The sequence below is a fragment of the Manis pentadactyla genome, chromosome 2 (assembly GCF_030020395.1).
Source record: "Manis pentadactyla isolate mManPen7 chromosome 2, mManPen7.hap1, whole genome shotgun sequence".
NCBI lineage: Eukaryota > Metazoa > Chordata > Mammalia > Pholidota > Manidae > Manis > Manis pentadactyla.
The window spans coordinates 181,526,683-181,549,049 of record NC_080020.1 but is presented as its reverse complement, the minus strand read 5'-3'; the positions used below and the strand labels follow the sequence as shown (position 1 = coordinate 181,549,049).

Below are 22,367 nucleotides of genomic sequence, written 5' to 3'. Positions count from 1 at the left end.
ATCTCATTGTTCACACAAGCAGATGCTCAATAAATAATTCATTAAACTTTCAAAACATTTTATTTTTTCAGGACTCTGAGTTATGCCCAGTGGCATCCAGGTTCAGATCAATGATTACAAGAACAGCCCTGTAACTCCTTGGGGTTTACATAGTGTATAATTTCTCCTTTCCCTGGAAGGCTTAGTATCAAGCCTTCAAATCAAGTACTTGGTTTTATTTTCCATATATATTTTTTCTCTTTCTGTTTACAAAGGCAGAAGCAATGAGTCCAGAATTTCTATATAGGAAGTGCCAATTGGATTAAAAAGAGTGTCAGTTCAGTGGACTTGAAGATGTATTTATAAAAAAAAAAGCTGTTTTATTCACTCCTGTGCAGGTTCTTATGTGAATGTAATATTTGATTTCTCTGGGCTAAATGCCCAAGAGCACAGTTGCCAGGTTGTAGGGTAATCGTGTGTTTCTCTTTCTTAAGAAACCATCAGAATATTCTCCAGTTATTGTGCCACTTGACATTCCCACCAGCAATGTGTGAGGGATCCAGTCTCTCCATGTTCTTGCCAGCCTTTGGTGGTGGTGTCACTGTTTTTTATTTAGCCAATCAGATGGTTCTGTAGTGATATCTGTGGTTTTAAGTTACTTTCCCTAATGACTAATGATGTTGAACATATTTTCAGGTGTTTATTTGTCATCTGTATGTCTTCTTCAAGGAACTGTCTCCTCATGTCTTATACCCATTTTCTAACTGAATTGTTTTTACTGTTGAGTTTCGAGTCTTTTCTATTTCAAGTACTAGTCCTTTGACAGACACATGGCTTGCAAGTATTTTCTCCCACTCTGTAATTTCTTCTTTCATCCTCTCCCCCAGGGACTTCTGCAGAACAAAGTTTAAATTTTGATGAAATTCAAGTTATGATTTTTACTCTTACAAATGTGCTTTTTGTAACAAATCAGTCTAAGAACTCTATACCTAACCCAAGACTGAAGATTTTCTCATATGTTTCTTTCTGAAGTGGAGAACCAAACAAATAAATATCTTCTTGCCTTTCATGTCACAGTGATCACTGAAAGTAACTCGGGGGTTAAGAGAAGAATTTCTGTTTTCTTTCTTTCTTTTTGTTAATGGGATCCTTTCCTCAAACCCTAAGTTCAGGGACTTCCTGGGTCAACTGAGCCGCTCTTGCTTAGAACCAGGGCCCCTGAGGCAAGCGGCCCTGCTCTAAGGAAATTAGGTAATATACACCAGTGCTTCAAATGCATGAACCAGAACCCTGACCACAGTGGATAAAACAAGGGGCTTATTTCTCTTGTGTAATAATTGTGGAGGCAACACTCCAGGGTTAGCCAACCCAAGGTCCTTGACACTGTCAGGGACCAGACTCCTCCTAATTCTCTGTTCCATGCTTGGCGCTGCTTTGCCCTCAGAGTCCAGGTTCCTGTAAGGAAGAGGGAGGAAGAACAAAAAACAAAAGGTATAGGTCAGCTTTTTATGGGGAAAACAGTGGCTGTTCTGAAAGCCCCATAATTAGGCTTCCCTTTAAATCTCACTGGCCAGAACTACATTACAGAACTACCTTGAGCAGCATGGAAGTCTGGGGAATAGAGCCTTTCACTGGCAAGTAGCCCCTCACTCCAAAGTAAGTTCTGTCTGTATGGAAGGAGGGGAAACTGGATATCAGGTTATCAGCGGGAAGTGTCTGACACAGTGTAAACACCAAGCTCCCTGCACTGGCAGGCAGAGCACTTGCAGCTCTTATTTGTACGTAACCCAAAAATCAGGCATCTAAAAGGCATCTATCTAAATAAATGACCGTGCTCTATTTACCTGCCTGTATTGCAATGTGTGTATATATATATATACACCTAGCATACCTTTGGGAGTTCCCCCTATGGATATAGCATTTAACACACTGGTTACATAGGGGTTATCCAATGTTCCTGAGATCTTCTAGTCAGTGAGCATTTAAACCCTATTTTCAGCATATGAAATATAAAGCACGGTGTGTTCTGAGAATTGCAGTTGTTATAATTATAAAAGCTAAAAACACTGATCTAGAAAAACTGCTTTTGCTCAGGGACAAGAAGATTGGTAGACATTTGAGTGACAAGTTATTTACTGAATTCCACTAATTCATGCCTTTACACGCAGCCTAAAAGGGGAATGGATTGTCTTCTTTAGCTTGCTGTTGCTGAATGCACTCTAGTTTTTCAGAAGAAATTGTTCCAAAACAGTCCAGGGAGACCTTATTATGTATTAAATGACTTGGATTTCAAAACCTGGGCAAGTTTCAGATATAACCTCCCTAACAAGGCAGACAAAAGAAATGTTAATAGCAAATAACTGAGCCAGCGAAAAAGAACTCATTCCTTCTGTAAAAGTCCAAGAGAAATAATCATTAAAGATACCATCATTTTCTAAAGAGCTGTACTACAGTTTCATGAAAGGCTTTCAGGAGCTTTCCACTTGTGTGGTGTGACAGCAAAGCTAAGAGAACTGAGCTGGCATCTCCCCTCTCTGACTCAGGCTGGGTAGCTCTTCTCAACAGCACTTGTTAATCTTGTTAAATTGTAAGTGCCTCTTGGTTTTATGAGCCACACTCACTTTCCCTTCCAGCCCTCGCTGACCTTGCGGTCTTTGTGCAACTTGAATGTCACCTCATGGGAGAAGTGTACAGTTAATTCAAGGACAGCACCAGGCTGGAGAGTACATGTGGCGCATGCATCACAGGGGAGAAGCACACACAAATCAGATGACAATAAAATCCATTTTAGCTCTGTCCATGACCATATATCTTTTGGAGACTGAATTTTGATGACTGAGATTGAATTTGGATGTTGTATTTTTGTCTCTGTTTCCTAGAAGAGGAAAATGAATTTGTCCTCAGGTTGGTTCAGCTGCGTGGAAATCACGTGAAATCAGAAAATGTGTGTAGTTGGTTCAGCCACGTTGGACAGAAACCTAGCAGAATTACACAACTACTAGATGCGTGGACACTATGATCCAGCAACTTCACTTTCAAGTGATGAAATGCTTTGATTTATCATAAGGATGTGTCCTGCTTTTGCTGGTGAGTATAGGTTTTATGAAATAGTTCACTTTTGGATACTGAATCCAGTGCTTAGGAGACACAAATGTCCTAGAAGCAGAGATGGCTTCCAAATACAGTGTCCCAGGATTAAACGGGCCCCTCAAAGTCCTGAAAGAGCCCACCTGGAATAGGGCTTATTTTCATCATGTCTCACGCACTATGCCCAGCTCAGAAGTGACTGCAGAATGGCAGTTCAGAGGGTCAGGAGAGAGCAAGAAAGATTCCAAAACATCCCCTCTTTCCACCCTTGCTCCTATCTCCACCACCAAATTATGACCCTCCTATTTATTCCTGCCTCTTATCCCAAAACTCTTTCATAAGGTTTGTCAGGTTTGAGAAAACATTCTTCAAGTAAATCCTGAAGTCCAGAAAGAAATGATTTGTCCCCCACCCCAAATACAAACCATTTACTCTAGGGAACAGCTATGTTTTTCTGAAACCAGGCTCATTTTCAAAAAGATGGCATTAGAACTATACTATGCTTCTGATACACAAACGTCTCCTTACACTCTCCCAGTTTGGTTCAGCAACCGAGCATTTATTCTAAGCAAGATCTGTATTTGGCATCATGAGTTCTCATGTAGCTCTAAATTACTTTTTAACATCTATGTACTTGCTTTGCTTTGTGAATTATTTAGAGTATTGTTATATTGTGGGCTATAGGGTAAGTTTCTAAGGTGGCTAGTGTTATAAAAATAAGCAAATCATGTTGAAATATCCATAAGAGAATGTGACCTCAAATGTGACAAGGGAATTAACCTGTAACATAAGGGTCAACAATAATGACATCATCAGTTCAGTCCCAAGAATGACCTTTATTCAGATCTCAAATAGATCCTTTAATCCCTCTGGCTCAGAGGACACATTTGGTCTGCTAGGAAGTTTACATGTTCTCTTGCTGGATTTCATCCCTGATGACTATTTTTGCAAAGAGCATTTACTACCAAGATTTTGTTCCAACCTTTTGGACCATGTCTTTATATATAAATAAAGACAGTGAGGGATTAAAACAGAATTTCTCCATTGTGCTCAAAGAAGGGATTTCACCAAACTTAAGAAAAAGAATGTGGAACCTGTTGATCCCACTGGAGCTAAAATTCTTAAGGATAATGACTTTTATTTCATGGACTCTCCTAGACAAAAAAAGAACTGCAAATAGGGGGAAATGTATATTCTGCATCATCCAAAGTAAAATTTTTCATCCCTGGATTTCTTCCTTACCTGAGCCTGGTATTCAGAAACAAGAAGTCTAATTCCATAACCTAGGAAATGATATTTAAATATCTTTAAAAGATTATGTGTAATTCCAAAAAGAGTGATGGAAAACCTCTTTCCTGCAGTCTTCTCTCCAAGTTCACGCACATCCCCCCTGGAGAGCCATCAAGACCCCTGTCTTCTACCATCTCTGCTGCCCTTCTGACTCTGGGGAGTGTCATACTGCCTAATAGACCCTCTGGAGAGGGCCCAGGGCCCACCCCGCTCACACCTGACAAAGCCTCTTCTCCTCCGTGACCCTCTTCCGTGGTGACCCTTTTCCCTCAGCCCTTTTATCTAACACCTCACTCCTGTGACTGGCAAAGCACAGACCTGACTGGCCTTGCCCTGCATTTTATGGCCTCTCTTCCACCTACTTACTCTTTGGCCCTAAACTCCAAAGAGGCCCTTCCCAACACATGCTGTCTTGTACTAGAATTCAGGCTTCGTCATTGCCTCTCAGCATCTAGTCCTGATTCTTAGATTTTTACAGGCAGGATTTAATATTCAAATGAAGTAAGCAACCCACATTACCATTCTTTTGATGTTGTTCCTAATAAATGCACCAGTACCAGGCAAGCGCATGCACCACCACCACCCCTCCACACACACACACGCCTGTATGCACACAAGAACTCAATAACAACCAGTACTGTTATTATTATTAGGCTATCCACAACCCTTTCTATGAAGTAATAGCTAACACAGCACAGCTGAGTAGTTCGGCGCTCTGATTCTGGAGCCACATTGTCTGAGTCAAATTGCAGCTCTGCTGCCTGACCTAGTTTGGCAAGTTCACTAATTTCTCCATGCCTCAGTTTTCTCAACTGTATATTGGGATTAATAAAAGGACCTACCTCAAGGGGTTGTATCAGGAGTTAAATGAGTTAACATTTTAGCAGACACAGAGGTGCACCACCCAGATCCCCCTGCAGGGGAAACTTGGTGCCCAGATGCAGCTTACGAAGTCCAGCTTCGAGGGTGCCTCAGCTGCAGAGAGCTGCCTTGCTGTTGGTCTGCAGGCTCCTTGGGAGTTTCCCAGGTACACTCTGAAACCTGCCCCTGTATGAGGGTAGGGAGAGACTGAAGAAGGGGGTGGGCCACTTCAGGTTGGTAGGTGGCAGGTTTAATAAGCAAGGGAACTTACAGAGGTGGCTTGTCTTGGGTGGCCACAGGGTGAGTACATCACTGCATGTACCCACCAGGTCAGAAGAGGTTTTATGGAAGTCTTAACTGGGTGCAGTCATGTAGAGTCCAGATAGTCTCAAAAATACATCATTATCTCGGCTATGTACTTGAGGCAGCTTCTGGGAAGCAGGTAGAACCCACATGCCAAGGATGGGGAGGCAGTGAGGAACCCCTGCTTGCCTGGCTCCAGCTCATAAGTCAACTGGCAGTCACACCTTTTTGATGACTTTTGTCTCCACTTGCTCGAGACCATGCCCTTCCTGAGAGAGCCCAAGTTTGGTGACAGCAAGGCAGGGGTATAAAGGCAGGCCATCAAGTCTGAAGCAGGACACTGACAGCGCTCGTCTCCAGCTCCCTGCCAGGTGGGCAAGGCTTTAGTGAGACTGCGTTGCGTTGCAATTTGATCTCTTCCTGCTTTCTTTCCCTTCTCTTGGAAGGTGTTAAACCCTACTAAGTACCTCATACCCCAGACAGTCTCCACTGCTGCTTCCAAAGAGCTCAACCTGAGATGGCATTTGCCAAGTATTTAGAGAAGTACCTGGAGCACAGTGAACTCTGTGTTTGCTAAATAAAGTTAAATAGGCAATCTGTAAAGGCATCTTTTTAGCCATCAATGGCCATCCCTCTTAAAGAAGATGCTATAGTTAACATTCAGTATCAGGCAGGTTACTTTAAAGAGGCTGAGAGTCTACATAATCAGGGTGAGGAAATTATAACACTGCCAATGTAGCTATTGTATTGCTATGTTTGTGCTTTGGGAAGCTTTTTCACTATTATTTTTCTGTGCTTGATCTTACCAATTCAACTTTTCATTGCTTACAATGATATCTTCTGGCATTTTAAATTTAGGTTCAATGGCTTTGCCTAAGTTGATTATGAATTTATATTTAACTCATATGGCATCTAGAATCAAGGCTGCTCAGAGGTGGGAAGATGCCTCAGGGCAGAGTCTTTACTTGTCAACACAAGGATTGTTCTCAGGCTGCATAACAGGGGGAAACAGTGGACACTGGCTATGAGACCCTGGGGAACCTAACAGCTCCGAGTTATATTTCATCCGCAGATGAATATCTGTGGCTGTGCATTATTCACTAGTGCATTCATTCACTCATTCATCAATCAGTACGCCTTCATGCCCAGTTTCACTTCACTTCATGAAGAAGAAAGACAAGATCCACACCAGGAAATAAACAAGACAGTTAAAGATGGAGGTGAATATTGTAGAGAAGATGAGGATATAGTAACGAGCCTTGGACAGAGCCTATATTAGGGAAGATCTCATGTGGGAGGTGACATTTGAGGTAAGAATTTAAGGATGAAAAACCAGAAAAGTGCTTGGGGAAGCACATTCCAGGCTGATTGAATAGCAAGCGAAAAGACCCTGAGGAATGAGCTCGTGTGGCTATTGGGAGAGCCTCCAAGCAGCTGAGCACGGGCGAGTGTGGCCCCCAGGGGAAGTTGGAGAGATAGAGCCAGATCCTACAGGGGCTTAAAAGTCATGGCAAAAAAATAGGGTTTCATTCTATACACCATGAGAACTTAACAAGTGATCTGAAGGATAGTTGATGTTATACAATTTATGTTTTTTAAAAGACTATGCTGTCTAAACACACGCCAGACATTGAAGAAGGGAGCTCAATTACTATTTATTAAAAGATGTGGGTTCTCAGGTTCCTGGGTGATGATCTATTTTAGCATTGTGCAATAATTTCTAAGGGCTTTTAGGTGAACCTCCGGCTGTTCTATGAGCCACTATGAGGGCACTGAGAATGAACAACATTACTATACCTGAAAAATTATTCATTCTGCCCACACTGAGAAATCTCACCCGTCCTCTCTTCTCACTAACCTCATTCCCACTTATTTCTACTTATAGCATATCATCTGGCATTGGATAATCTGTGTAAACCATGTGGAGCCACCCCATAGTTGTTAACCTCTCTAGAATACTTGTTAGCTCTATTGCTTTGGCTTACAATGGATGATACTCATTTTATGGCCTGCCCTAGCTCCAGCATCAGTCTATCAACAGCGAGGAAAGGAAAGGAAGAGTACCGGCTCCCGACGGCCTTCCGAAGAACCCTACATAAATGTGATGCATTTGCTCTCAATTTCCTCTTTCAGGCTGGCTGAGAAGCTACTCACAAAAGACAGGCCCAGAAGAGCCAAGCTAATGGAAGGAGGAGGAGGAGTCTGAAGGTCCAGGAATGAAGTGGGCCAAACTGTCCAGGGTGGAAGCTGGGATTCCTGGGGAAAAGAGCTATTTTGAATCATTAAGTGCCCAAGCAAGTGATGTGGAAGGTGGGCGGGACTGGCCAGAATCCAGTTGTGTGGGGGAAGATTCCAGATCAGTGTCAAGGAGAGTATCCATGAGGAGAGAAAGGTTCAAAGGATAGAAATACAATACTTGTATATCTGTGCCTCAGTCATCTCCAAAAAAAAAAAAAGGATGAGATTCTTCTCTTCTCTTGATAGAGTTTCCCTGGCATTAAGTCAACAGGATCAAAAACAAGCACAGACAGCCTCTTTGCTTCCTCTTCCCAAGTTACTTTTGTTTATGCTTAGTAAATAGATTGAGGATTGCCTTTTAAGAAAAGCCAAGCATTTGCCTCCCTCCCACCCCACCCTGCCTTCACACACACACACATACACACACACACAAAACACACATGGCAGGCAATCTTGAAAAGTCATGCCTAGCTTAAACCCTCCTGGATTTAAAGTTCCAACTAATTCTTAGGTTTAAGAGCAACATTGAGCCAACCAGGGTTGTGAATGAATGAAATGTGCTGAGTTTAATCACTGTAGACTGCCAATTTAAACTTCTTCTGTAATTTAAAATATTTCTGCAACTCTTCATTTCATCTTTCTCTATGGGACCAATTAATCACTTGAATACTTCAGACCTAAAGTCAAGTTGTACCAGATAAAATAAATTTAGACAGAAACTGCATTGTCTGATTGGAGGTAGAATGGAATCAGTCTCTGAATAAAACTATTTTCATTTTTATTGGGTTAAGTTGACACATTGGTGGGGAAACTCTTAGACCCATTCTGAAAATTGTCAGAGGGAAGAAGCAGTGTGCAGGGAGGGACCTACAATATGAGGAGAAAAGAGATACCCTTAAGGAACTCATATCAAAGAGGAGGATAAGTATTTTAAAGGCAAGTATGTGTATGGTTACTTGTGTTGTTTTTTTTAAGAAAGTAAAAAATGATCATAATGACAGCCAAAAACAGACCCTAGCTCAATAAAGAGTTGTTGAATAAAGAAATGAAGTCTGTTTTCTCTGAATCTCTTTAGTTAGTCAAATTTAGATGCCAAGTTTAAATGCCCAGGTCTGTCCTGCCAATAAGTTTGTCCAGAAGCTGTGCTATGTTGCTCCCTACACTGTGTAGTTCGCCTTTTAAATAGTCAGAAATCTGTGTCACACAAACATGTTTCCTCTAAAAGTCAAATGACCACCTGGCAGCATGCCTCCTCAATTTTCCTCCCCATTAGTTAGGATTTCCAAATGACTGCTAAATCTGGATCTTGGTCTCCTTCCACTGGGGCAAGCCATGCAAGTTTCCATGAAACTACAAAACTCAGAAACCCTTTATGCCACTTGACAAGAAAATAAAATCACAGAGGCAATGAAAGGGAGGACTATAAACCAGCAAATGAGAACAGAAATGTTAAGCATAATGAGAAGAGTGAAATTAGGCACCGAGGTCTGCCATTCAGTCCTGCCACATTCCTTAAAGGAAAAAAACTGGCTGAGGAACAGATCTGTCCTGTGGAATTGCTGAAAGATGAGGCTGGAGAGAAGACACAGAAAAGCATCCTTGGCTCTCAGCATACACACAAAACCCTGCTGGGAAGCATGTTAAAATATCTTTCATTCATGCTGCTAGTTCCAAATGCTGAAAGCAATGTTCTTTTCTGTTTCCCTGGGCAGACTGCTTTACTTCCCCATCAGCGAAGGCTCTCCTTACCTTTCACAGAAGTGAGCTCCCTCAGGAGGTAAGTGCACACCAGTGATATCTCAGACATGCTAAAGGGCCCACAGTGACATCCCCGGGCTCAGAAGCAGCGCATACCTTGAAGCCCGGAACTCCTCCTGGGAATGGACGCATCATTATCTTTAGTGGGGAGGTTTTCAGAAATCAATCCTTCCTGCACTAAGTAATTAAGACCTAAGTAGGAGGCTGCTTCGTTTTCTCATAAATAAAACTGAAAATAATGAAATGTTAGAAACTGGCACTGCCTGCCAAGTTTAATGGTTATCCCCTAATTACTCTGGTACAACACAAATTCGTGTGTGTGTCTAAAGTAATTATTTGATAACTGTGACCATAGTTCCTAAAATAGATAAGAAATGTATTGAAAGTAGAAAAATAACTTGATAAATGTCTGCCCTCCTGCCTAACTAGGTAAACAAAAGAATGCTGAGTTTGTAGATTTCACTGCCTGCCTGAATATTTATCATGAGCAGAGAGTGGCCTGACAAAATCAATTATGGAGAGTTGAAAGCCTGACTGGCCTGTGAAACTGTGCAGTATCTTATTCCCAAGTAGGCTGCAACCACTCTGCTGGGGCCTAGGGTAAGGAGGCCATCAAGCCACAGGATAAACATGTTAAACATTTGGGATGCCTCAATTTTACTTTATTTACAGGTGTGGGGAGCATATTATATTTATGTCAAAATAAACATGACAATATTGTGGAACAGAATGCAAAACTGACACACATTTCTCAATATCACAGAGATACTTAGGGCTGGCAGCCACACCCACAGGGGCCCTTACAGGTCCTCCTTTCTTCTAGGGGTTGTTTGTGGAACCATTTGTAAAGTGCTCCAGTAGCATCAGGAAGAAATGACTAGCCAAGTAAAAGGGAGGTGTTCCTGATGTGCAAATTTCAGATTAGATTGGATACATTTCATATCATATATATATATATATATAAGAATAATAGATTCTTAAAGAACTTTCTAGATCTTTGGTTCTCTACTGTCCCCCTGGGGACCTTTGTCAATATCTGAGAACATTTCTGTCTCTCACAACTTGCTGGGGGTGGGGGAGCACTGGCATCTAGGGCTCACAACTGGAAAATGTACAGGACAGCCCCCCGACAAAGAATTTCCTAGCCTAAAATGTCAATAGTGCTGAGAGTGAGAAACCCTGCCCTAGCCAATGTGTATATAGACACACAAAACCAGCAGTCTAAAGGGCAAAGTCAGGCCTAGGAGATCAGGGCCCATAGGAGGCCTAAGAAGGCAGTCACAGTGCAAGGCAAGGAGACTCTCGTCTACCTGGACCAGGGCAGGAAGTAGAAGGCAGCCTTTGGGAACACGGGTTCAGCTGGTTGCCAAAGCAGGGAAAGGAGTGGCTTTAGAATTCAGGCCACAAGTAGAGCTACAGTGCTGTTTTTTTGGTGATGTGCTTCTGTGGGATATTGTAAGACGCTGCTGTGCATGTGATCAGAGGTCCATCATCTCCTCCAGAAAGTTGCCTCAGACCTCTGAACAGGACAGAGTTTCCACTTCAGGGCTCAAGCTATAGGCCTAAGGGCTTTATTTTCTTACCCACCACTACATTCTGCCACTGGTCCCCAGACTGAGCTGTAAGATCCTCCAGGACAAGACTCCTGCATCTACCATCTCTCTCTCTGGCCCTCCCTATCACAGCCCACAGCAATACTCACAAAATGGTGGCTGAAATGATGTTGGCATGGTATTCTTTTCATGATATCAGAGATTCTGCATGTACACAGTTGAATAAAACATACTACTAAATGGGAAGGAAATAAATAAATGGTCTTCTGTTTTCACTTAGGAATATCATTTAACAAGGTCCCTCTTCAAAGGCCTGTTTATACTTCTTTTTTTGATGTGAATCATCTGTTTGACTGCCTTCCTCCAACCTTTTTTAGCCTTTTTAGCAGGTTCCAGTAGTAATGCAGTTTCATCTTGAAATTTCACTGTTGCATTTCATAAAATGGTCATAATCTTGGTTAGTGTGTTTTTTAGACACAAATGCCTGTCAGCAAAGCAAAGAGCAAAGTTTGCCTGTCCTTCACTACACAACTGAAAAATAGTGTTTAATTCATTAGTTTACTAATGACTTTTCCTTCTGAGAGGTAGTTTGACTCTGCTCAGGTTTAATTATGACAAAAAATTCATTTAGGCTTTCTCCCTGCTTTCCATATTCAAAATGAACCATTCTATTCAATGAACTGATAGAAAAGGAATTAAGCATTTTTAGAATAAAAGGCCATTTTCCACACTCAAGTATTCTAGGAAAGTTCAGTAGCTCCTATTCTTACATTGCCATATGCAAGAAACCCATCTGAAGCAATCTGATCATCTTCGACCCCACTCAGAAAACAAACCAAAGGGTTATTCTCTGCCCTACAAAACCTCTTATAGAAAGATTGAATCCAAGATTATTTTCATTCAGCCGCACCTACTCTCAAACCCATTTACATTTAGATGGTACTTACACAGCTAGAACCAGAACTTTCTAAAAACTAAGAAGAAATGGTGAATGAGCCCAACCCCTTAATTTTTCAGGTGGGGAAACTGAGGCTCAGAAGTCAATTATGAACACTTGAACACTCAAAGCTACATAAAAATAGCTAGGACTTGCCAAGGGCTCCCAGCTTCTTACATCGTCACCACTTCCACTGAGTCTAAACTGCCGTTCTGTCTTGCTGGACTGGTGCAGAAGCCTCCTAAATCCTGCTTCTACCCTCCCTCCTATACACCGCTCTCCCTGCGACCGTCACTCCCCCCGGCAGGCAGCCCCACACCACTCCAGACGCATCTACGATAGAAGGCGAACCATGTCACCCCTTGCTCTCTCTCAAGTGAAAGCCAAACCTGTCCATTTCTAATCACCCTTGGTCACTGCACCCCTTCACACACTTGGCCCTGGGGACTTTGTCCTTGAATCTCCCTCTGCCAGCAACCTCTTCTTCCAGATATCCAAGTGGCTGCCTCCATTCCTCCAGGGGTCTTCTAGAACGTCACTTTCCTGGGGAGGGCTTCCTGACCACCCTATGTAAATAGCACCACCCCAACTCCTCTCTCTCTCTCCCACCTTACTTGCTTTACCATTTTTTCCAAGACTTCTACCACCTGACATATTATTATATGTACTTTTACTGACTGCCTTTCCCCACTAGAATGTAAAATGAAGAAAAAAGCGCCTGCTAGAGCTCCAGTGCCTGGTACATGGCAGAGACTCATTGTTTATGTGGAGTAAGTGCCTAATATGTGCCATGTACTATTCTAAGGAAGGCACAAGAACCAATTTATTTAATCTTCCCAATAATACAAGAGAGGCATTATTGTCATCGCTGCCATTGCTGGTTCACATAAAAGTTGAAGCACAGGGAAGTTTAGTACTTGTCCAAGAGCACACAGCTCATCAATCTTAGTCGGGATTTGAACCTCAAGCACAAGCTCCTTAACCACCATGATGGATTGTGTCACTCTTAGCTACTGACAAAAAAACTACTTGAGTGGTTTTTCCCTATACCAGACTTTTAGAAATTGAGATATATCTAAGTGCACCTTCAAAATGTCCATAGTTTCATGTGACTGCCTAATATTTTTAAATAATCAATAAGGTGTGATTTTGAGCAAAGACTGGTCAACAAGAGCAAAAATGTGAGCTACATTGCATTTAGGTCTCTAATCCACAGCACACAAAGCATATGACTGTGGCTTACGGGCATGTGCAGGTAATTCTCCCTACTTGACTGAGATTACCATGATTAGCTCTGGTCTATAAAGGGAAAGCTAAGACACAAAAACCACAGTGATGTTCCAGGCCACAAAGCCAGCAGCTGTAACAGGAAGGGAGCCTCTGAGGATCCCTCTGGGATTACAACAGGTCACACATGCTCCCTGCTTATTAGTGTAAAACACCCTGGTGACTCACACAATGGGATGCTTAAGCCAAGATGTCACCTAATAGAGGCTATGTTGATACAGTTTTATCTGAGAAGTTACATAATCATCCTTGTGTGGAACTGCCACAAAGGAATTTGTGCCTTGGAATAAGAGTATAGCTCTTTAGAATTACTCTTCAGAGGCTATCAGGAGATTTTCCATGAGAAATCTACTACTCCAGAGTGGGCGGGTGACCTGTGAGACACAGGGCCCAGCGGAGGCTCTCTGAGGACAGTCGCTGTGCCCAGCTCAGTCTGACATCTATCCAGAGACCTGCCAGACACAGTCTCCTGGGACTCCCAACCTGCCCATGCTCCTACAGGGAGAGGGCTGCTCTGTACCTAGCCTTCTGGGATATGAAAGTCCCTACTGCAAGTCCTTTCTGCCTCTTGCTTTGGGTCAAATATTTCTTTATGCAAGTCTAAAGAAACTTTCATTACCTTTCTACCCTACAGAGCCGAAGAATCTTTCCCCTCACCTTGCTGGGATTTTCTGAAAGGATTCTCCAGCTGTGGAATACGGACTCCATCACCCAGTCTTCCATTGACCTCGGCCTCACCGTCCAACCTGCCCCAGGACGCGCGGCAGGAGGTTGGCTGCAGGGCGGCGCCGGGATGTCACAAGCACCTGTCACCTGGCAGGCCCTCACTACCCCAGTCCCACCCATCCTCCTGTCGAGGAGGGCCCACAGGACCCCGCCCTCCCGAACGCCACAACCTGGACAGGCCCGGCCCTCTCGTCCCAGCCTTCCGCCACCTTCTAATGGCCGAGGGGCAGGGCAAGCTGAGCAAGACGCGGCAGACCAGCCGGGTCCCCGCCCTGTTCCCGGTTCCCGAGCCGGGCCCCGGCGGCCTTTAAATGCCGTCCAGGGCCGCCGCGGCGCGGCCCTTGCCACGTTTCTTCCTCAGGCGGCGACCGCAGCACCCCGAGAAGGAAAGCACCCCGACTCGGCAGCCGCGGGGCAGGCAGCAGCCGCCGCCTCCCCCGCCGCCAGCTCCTGGGCCTTTCCCGCTGGCCGGGTCGGCGCCGGGCCCCCGGGCGCGCGCGCGCGCGCGCCCGTGTGTGTGTGCGCGCCTCCGCCGGCCTCGGACCCGCGCCCCCGCCCGGCGCAGGACCGCCCCGGGATCCCCTCCCGCGCGCCGTGTCCCGCGTCCCCCGCCGCCAGCCGTGCACCCAGCCGTGCTGGGCAAGAAGATGGCGGGATCGGTGGCCGACAGTGATGCCGTAGTGGTGAGTGTGCCGGGGCGCACGCGAAGCTCCCCGTTCCCGCCGCCCCGCACGCCGCGGTCGCCTGCTCCCACCGGGCTGCGGCGGAGAGGAGGCTGAGGCCCAGCGCGGCGCCCCCCGCGTGGGAAGGTGTCCCGGTACCTGTTAGTAGGAGCCGGCTGAGCGCGGCCTGCGTGGGGGGGCCGGGGGACCCTCAGGTTGGCGAGCCACTGGCCAGAGGGCGAGTGGGGGCGGACGGCGGGGCGGGGGTGACCCACAGCCCTCTCTGTACAGTGCAATCGCCGGCCAGGTGTGTGCACTTAGCGCGTGTGAGTGCTCGTGTGTGTGTCCGGACGCGCGCCCTGCGCCCGCCCCCCCGGAGTCCTGGGGATTCCCCCTTAGAAATGGGTTCCTCCGGGGGACCCTGAGAGAAGTTGAGCGCAGCCTCTCCACTCCAGCCACGTCCCCGAGGACAGGCCTGGGCGACAGCGTGTCCAGAGGCTTTTGCTGTTGGAGAGAGGCCTGCCCTCCACCGGGCCGGAGCTCCGACTCCCCGGTGTGCCTCGACCTTGATTTTGATCTAGATTTGAAGGGTCTGGGATCTTAAGAGCTTATACCGGGCAGAAAGGGCAGGTTTTGTTCGGGTGTGGGGGGGGGTTCAGTGGACTGTGAGGTGGCCGCGTCTGCAGATGCTGCCTGTGTTCTGTAAGGGCTGCAGGATTGCACCATATTTGTTTAGGTTCTTCCCCATACCCTCCCCTATCCCCATCCCCCACCCCCCACCCCCCAAAACAAGAGCCTTTGGAAAGCCAATCTGTGTGCTTCTATTTTTAGAAACTAGATGATGGACATTTAAACAACTCCTTGGGCTCTCCAGTTCAAGCAGACGTGTACTTCCCACGGCTGGTAAGTGCTTTCGTTCCGTGCTGTGTCTGTATCTGGACCTTCTTCCTTTATAATTGCATTTTGGAATGTGTCAGGTCCAAAGGAGCTGAGGGCTTTGCTCTTCCCTCACAGGCTGTAAACTTCCTGTTTCTCCTCTCATTCTTTGCAGATAGTTCCATTTTGTGGGCACATTAAAGGTGGCATGAGACCAGGCAAGAAGGTGTTGGTGATGGGCATCGTAGACCTCAACCCTGAAAGGTAAGGCGCAGGCCTTGTCACCCCCAGACCTATCAGGCAGTTACAAGGCTCTGCCTGTTGTGGTTTACTGCTCTTCTCTTCCTCTCTGTGTGGCCAGTGTTGCTAGCTGTAAGTGCCAAGAAAGTACCATGTTCCCATGAAAAGAATGTGTATGAATCTCAGCCATCATTTCTCCAGACAGCTATTTATATCAGTGATTATAAATATAGGCTCACATCATTTTCTCTTTTACCCTTAGGGAGGCCAAAGGACTTTTTCTTTTTTATGGTTTTTAAAAATGATGCTTATAGCAAGAACTGTTACTATACATGAGAATCAAATTTGATAAGATATTATGTCCCCTGGTCAATTTCTGGATTTGTTAAAAATTGTGAAATGGATTAAGATACAGATTTGTAGTTGGTTTAGGGTATCTGAAATCCCTAATTTAGTTATTTTCAACGCCATCAAAGTTGTCACCAGATCGGTAACAAAATAACTGGTTTGATGGCAAGCCTACTTCTCCACACATAGTGTAACCTCCTGTGTAAAGAGTAGTGGCCCATTAAAAGTAGACAAACCCCGAGAAAAAGGAGGAAATGTGGGTACCTGGGTCACTGTTAAATGTTGTCATATCCAACTCTGAGTAAATTAGATTATTTTCTTTTCAGCTTTGCCATCAGCCTGACCTGTGGTGACTCAGAAGATCCTCCTGCCGATGTGGCAATTGAACTCAAAGCTGTGTTCACAGACCGGCAGCTACTCAGAAATTCTTGTATATCTGGGGAAAAGGGTGAAGAACAGTCAGCAATCCCTTACTTTCCATTTATCCCAGACCAGCCATTCAGGGTGAGTACCTCAAGAGCTTCCGTTCCAGTCCCTGGCAGGCTGATGATGCTCCACTCTGGTGAGTGCCAAGAGTGCATTAAGCAGCCAGAATTTTTGCATGTCCAGGAAATTTGTTACCCGATGGTGAAAAAAACAAAAAAGATCAAAAGAGCTGTGTTTACTAATACAAATTAATACTTGCTGAAGTAGCTCTTGGCTCTGTTAGTCAGTACATTTAGTAAATAGACCGGTGTTTGTATGTCCAGATTGTTAAGAATAAATTTCTATGAAGCACTGAACATAGTAGTAGGCATCTAATAGATACCTGTCCCAAAATATTTGATTGATTAATGAATATTAAGAAGTACCCAGAATTTTCCTCATTTTTTTCTTGACATTTAAGTAGCACTAAACCTTATTAGTTTTGACTTTTTTTTAGGAATATGATGATTGTAATTATATTGTCTCTGGTTCCCTTTGCTCATGAGGCCTGTCTGTGTCCTTGTTTCCCTCCTGGTTTAAGCAGCCTCGGTCTCATTCATTGTCACAGGCTGTGAGGATGACAGATTCCTTCCCTTGGGTCTGGATGGGTAGAGATTTGCTCTCCATTGTCTAGCATGCAGGAAGCATAGCCCAAACTTCCCATCTAATCAAGCAGCATTAGCAGCCCCTTCTTTTGTGAGGGACAATGCGGAGGAAGAGGTGCAAGTCAGTGTGTTAGGAAAGGATTTACTGAAATGTCAGACTTGATGTTTAGGTTGTCTGAATTACACCTTAACATACATCACAGTATGACAACTCAGATAAAAGCTCTGTGATGCATCCATATGTGCCTAATAAAGCAGAGTTACCTTAACCTGTTGCTCTTCATCTAGAAATTTACAAGGGCCTTACAAAGAAGTAATCATTTCTTTTCTCATCTTACAGTCTGGGGGGGGAATAAGAATCCATGACTTTCATGTCAGTGATAGAATTGATACTACTGCCCTTCTTTCTAATCATAGTCTGAGGAAGGCACCCTGCTCATTGTCCCTGCCCTCCTCTGGAACCGTAATGGCCCCTCAGGCTCCTGTTGCTGTGACAGTTTCTTAATGATGAGTCTTGATACATAGCTCATGAGTCTGAGTAACCAGAGCTTCTGACTGCCAGGAGGAACATAATGCTCCCCAACAACAAAATTGAAATGAAATTGGCCCTTCTTGATAAAATTTTAGTAATAATATGAATTAAATATGACTAATATCACATATGGAGTCTCTCCTGACATGGTAAATACCCATGCTTTTAATAAATACATAGCACAGAACCAATGATTAAACTCTATGGAGAATGACTTAGGTTAGGAAAAGAGGAAGAAAAGACTTTTACCATATGGAAACAGTATTTCTGTTTGGCTTAACAAAGCCTTATTAATTACACATCCTTAGTCCAATGGTAATTATTGTGTAACCTTCTCTCTGTTCTAGTGTTTACCCTGCTTGAGTGTCTGGACTATTATTACATGTTAGTAATGGGGACCAGTTTTGCCTAGAGACGGGTTCCTCTGAAGGCGGGATAGAATTATCCAGGGGATGGCAGTGGAGGATTCCGGGCGAGAAATAAATCTATACTTTACATTACTTCCTGGAGTACAAGGAGAGGGGAGAAACAGTAAGACATAAGCAATTTTAATTATTTGAAGGATATTGATTACTGGGGAGCAGTGGATCACAAAGGGTGTTCCCCATTCCAGCAACCTCAGCATCACTTTGGAACTCGGGGGAAATGCAGATTCTTAGACTCTAGACCGACGAAATCAAGTATTTCATGGGTGGAGTCTGGCAATCTGTGTTCTAACAAGCCTTCTGTATTATTCCAGTGCACTTCAGTGTTTGAGAACCACTGAAGATGCTGTCTTTCTCTAAAATGAAGTATTGTTTGTTTTCATCAGCCATGTTCTTTGACATTGTGAACTGAGATTATTATTTTGTGTCTTCCAGGTGGAAATTCTTTGTGAGCACCCACGTTTCAGAGTGTTTGTGGATGGACACCAACTTTTTGATTTTTACCACCGCATTCAAGCATTATCTGCAATCGACACCATAAAAATAAACGGGGACCTCCAGATCACTAAGCTTGGCTGATGCAGTTTAAACCACCTCTATTTCAAATAGGATCAGTTGCCACAGCTATCTGTCAGTCTGGAAAAGGTGTCCCAGCAAGATTTGGAGACCTGAAAAGACAACAAAAACAAAAGGCAAGCTTAACTGTCTCTTCTCTCTGTGCAGTTTAAACCCCAAATGGTTTGGCCTTAGGAAGCTGTCGGAACAAAGACACCGAGCCATTATTCCCAAGACAAAGTAATACGTTTATGCTGGATTTTATTCATACTATATGGACTTGTAATAATTTGTGATTTGGTAGCAAGTTATTCATCTTTTCAGAGCAAGGTGATGTTTAGAAACAAAAGTGCTAAAGACTTAAAACAGCAGAGACGGTACACCGAAATCAACTCATTTCTGCACTGAAGTGGAATTGTGTAGCACAACCAACATTTTAGTCAGGGTATTTACATAGAATGTAGGTTGTTCAAGGTTTGGTTGTTTATTTCGTTTTTCATTTTTGTTTTTTTTTTTTTTGCACTGCATAATGTTAATTCAAATTTTTAAAGCTTTCCTTTAGTTATTTATTTATACTCAACATATGTATTAGAGAATGAGTAATGTCTCAAGAACAGCAAGTTATGAACTTTTGAATGTACAAATATCTTAGATCTGAGGGGGGAAATTACATATTACAATCATGAAACAGGTGAGTTTCTACCTTAAAGAACTGAGTCGTGTCCTCCATATCCCTAAACTTAGGATCTCTTGATAAAAATCGCTATAAGTGCTTTTGGGAAAATTTTGCAACATGTGGATGAGACTGCTTTTCAAGTTATTGACAATTATGTAAAATTCTATTTATGTTGCTTTTTTCTCCTTACTGTGAATTAGCACAGTATTGACTTCCTGAAAACTAATTATCTACTTTTCCCTAGATTTACATAATAGCTCATTAAGTTGTTATTAAACTAATTGAAAACGTATCAGGGGGGATTGCATAGACAATTTTTTAAATGACTATCATATAAACTTTTAAAAGTATAATATGAAAGTGATTCTGGAATGCAGTGTAAACCAGAAGCAAATGGCCCCAAATAACTTACTTGGAAATAATTGATATCAGCTTAATCTGTTAGCTCATTGTATCACTTTTATTATGTGACCCTCACCAATATCCCTAGGCAATGGAGCTTCAGAGCACAGGATGCTTCCTACTGTGTTGACTGGGCTGAGGTATTGGGATAAGACAGGATCCAGATTAGGAAATGATCCAGTTAGTTTATCAGGAAGGTTAACTCACAGAACTCCAAGTCTCTTGAGTCCAGCCTGTAGGGTGATGCTTCCAATTAAGCTGAGTTTCCCTGCCCTTGTGGAACTGATCAGGCAGCAGAGGGTCTCCAGGAGCGAGGAGCCTGCGGCAACTGTGACCACAAGGCAAGGGACGGTTGGAGCCCTGGGTGCTGAGCTTGGCGCACCGCACTGGCCCAGGCAGAAAGGCCCCTTGGCATTGCTTTGGTCAGGTAGTGGGGAGAAAGGGGTGCTGGGGTGGGGTGTATTTATATATAATTTAGGTTTTGTTTGTACAGTATACTGCATCTTGTTATGACATGTCCTTGTCCTGCTTTGCTTTTGAGTTTTTTTACACAACATGCAGAGGCACTGAAGTGGCCACATCATTTTCACGTGTCAAGAATGTAGACAGTGTTTCAGTACCAAAGTCTAAGCAAAAGCAAACTGAAATTGTGAATTTTTCATAGAGAATATATTTGGATTCTTCTTAACTTTGAAACTGTTTCACACAGCTCCATTGTGTTATATAACAAGATATTTTATCCAACAAGACTTGCTGAGCCCTGAAAAGCTTTATGTACCAGCTGACTTAACTGGCCATACTCAGCCAAGAGGGCTGTTCTGTGGCTCCAGGTATTTTCAGGCCTGTGATTAACTTCTTAGGGCCTGTAAAGCCACTAGATTTTGAGGAGTGTTTGTAGAGAGACTTAGAGAGCGCCCTGAAATGTATCTGTAAGGGTTTTTATTCTGCTTTTGGTGGAAGACCCTCACAGGAGGTTTCCTTTGAGTGCCATCCTTTCCCACCCACTGCATAATTCAGCAGAAACTGGAGGAGCTCAGAGCACAACTGATTGCAATTGACACAGTTCTAGCTACCTATCAGCTGATGGGTTAGCTGCCAAGCCCTTAGGCAGTTTAGTGTAATGAAACATTGTTAACCCTTTGTTTTCTGGAGGAGGTGGGTCAGAACCTCTTGGTTAAGCCTATTGGAATCAGTGTAGATGATGTGATGGTTTGATTCAAGTCTAGCTAAATTAGCAGGGGGCTAATCCAGCTGCACCAATCAGTAGCTATAAACTAGAATCAGTGTTCACATCCTTTCATGGGCATGTGAGATCTAAGGTGGGAATTCAGGATAGAAAGTGCAATTTAAAGCTTCACAGGAAAGCATTTGGGTATGTAAGGAGTTATTTCTGACCAGAGCCCTAATTTTGCAATATGACCCAAACCAAGGAGTGTAAATAACAATCAGGCTCTGGGAGAATAAAAGGTAGGCTTTAGACAATCTGTCCATTTCTGCATTAAAATTGGAGTGAATGTATATATATATCTAGTTAAAACTTAATAGAAGTGACTTCTTTCTGGGCTATCCCAGAATTATCTTAAAATGATTGTTTTTATAAAATTCAAAATCCCATTTCAAATCTTGCCAACCTCAGTTCAAAACCCCCTAAGAGATCACTGTCTTGAATTGATAGTGATTTGTTAAAAGAGTAAATCTTTTCATTTGTATTAAAAAGAAAATATCCAAAAAGAGGGATGGAGCCCTATTGCCTCAAGAGAAACAGCCTTGGCATTTTCTGGCGTTAATGTAAAAATGATGTTCTTATGATGACATATTTTCAAAGAAACACTTTCTTATTTACTGCGTGGTGTAAAATGTTGCTGAATGTGTTGTTACATTATTATGTCACTGCTGAAAGTTATTTGCACTATAATAAAGGCATTTTCTACAAAATGCTTTCTAGTGTGCTACATGCTGAATTTGGTGCTGGGTCTGATGTACTTAGCATAGATCGTATGGTATAGCATTCCTACACTTCCACGCTCATATTCCAAGACTACTTGTTCATGTGCTTCCTGCACTGAGAAACTGATCGAGGGAAGGGAAGTGACTCAGGGCCCTTAGACACCTAATGAGTTTATGTTATGTATGCAGTGGGTTCTTTTTAAATATAGTTTACATACAGTAAATTCACCTTTTGTTGTACAGTTCTATGAGTTTTAACACATGCATAGATTTGTGTAACTACCACCTCAATCAGGATACAAAATCGTTCCATCACCCCAAAATACTTTTGTGCTACCCCTGTCTGCTCTCTGTCCCTTTGGTTTTGCTTTCTGTGAATGTCATATAAAGAGAAAGAGAATTATACAATATATAATCTTTCAAGGTTGGCTTCTTTCCATTTGTATAGTGCATTTGAGAGTCATGTTGTGTGGATCCGTTTTTCCGTTTTATTGCTGAGTAGCATTGCACTGTGTAGATGTGCCAGTTTCTGTATCCATTCACCTGTTTAGGATGCAGCGGGTTCTTAATAAATCATTAAATATGGTCTTAGCACAGTGTATATACATAAGAAAG

General features: G+C 43.4%; 1 protein-coding gene and 1 long non-coding RNA gene across 2 annotated transcripts; one reads left to right on the top strand and one right to left on the bottom strand.

Moving 5' to 3' along the window:
* Positions 1-348: 348 nt before the first annotated feature.
* LOC130682583 (uncharacterized) lies at positions 349-14,089 on the bottom strand. Its single transcript, XR_008995829.1, has 2 exons — positions 13,951-14,089; positions 349-1,434 (listed from the first exon to the last, which is right to left on the bottom strand). It is a non-coding gene; the product is annotated as an uncharacterized LOC130682583 (long non-coding RNA).
* Positions 14,090-14,313: 224 nt separating this feature from the next.
* Positions 14,314-21,742, top strand: LGALSL (galectin like). Its single transcript, XM_036890379.2, has 5 exons — positions 14,314-14,702; positions 15,513-15,584; positions 15,733-15,821; positions 16,472-16,649; positions 18,608-21,742. Exons 1-5 carry the CDS (start codon positions 14,331-14,333, stop codon positions 18,749-18,751), a joined length of 855 nt encoding a protein of 284 aa, XP_036746274.2. The 5' UTR covers positions 14,314-14,330; the 3' UTR covers positions 18,752-21,742.
* Positions 21,743-22,367: the final 625 nt, after the last annotated feature.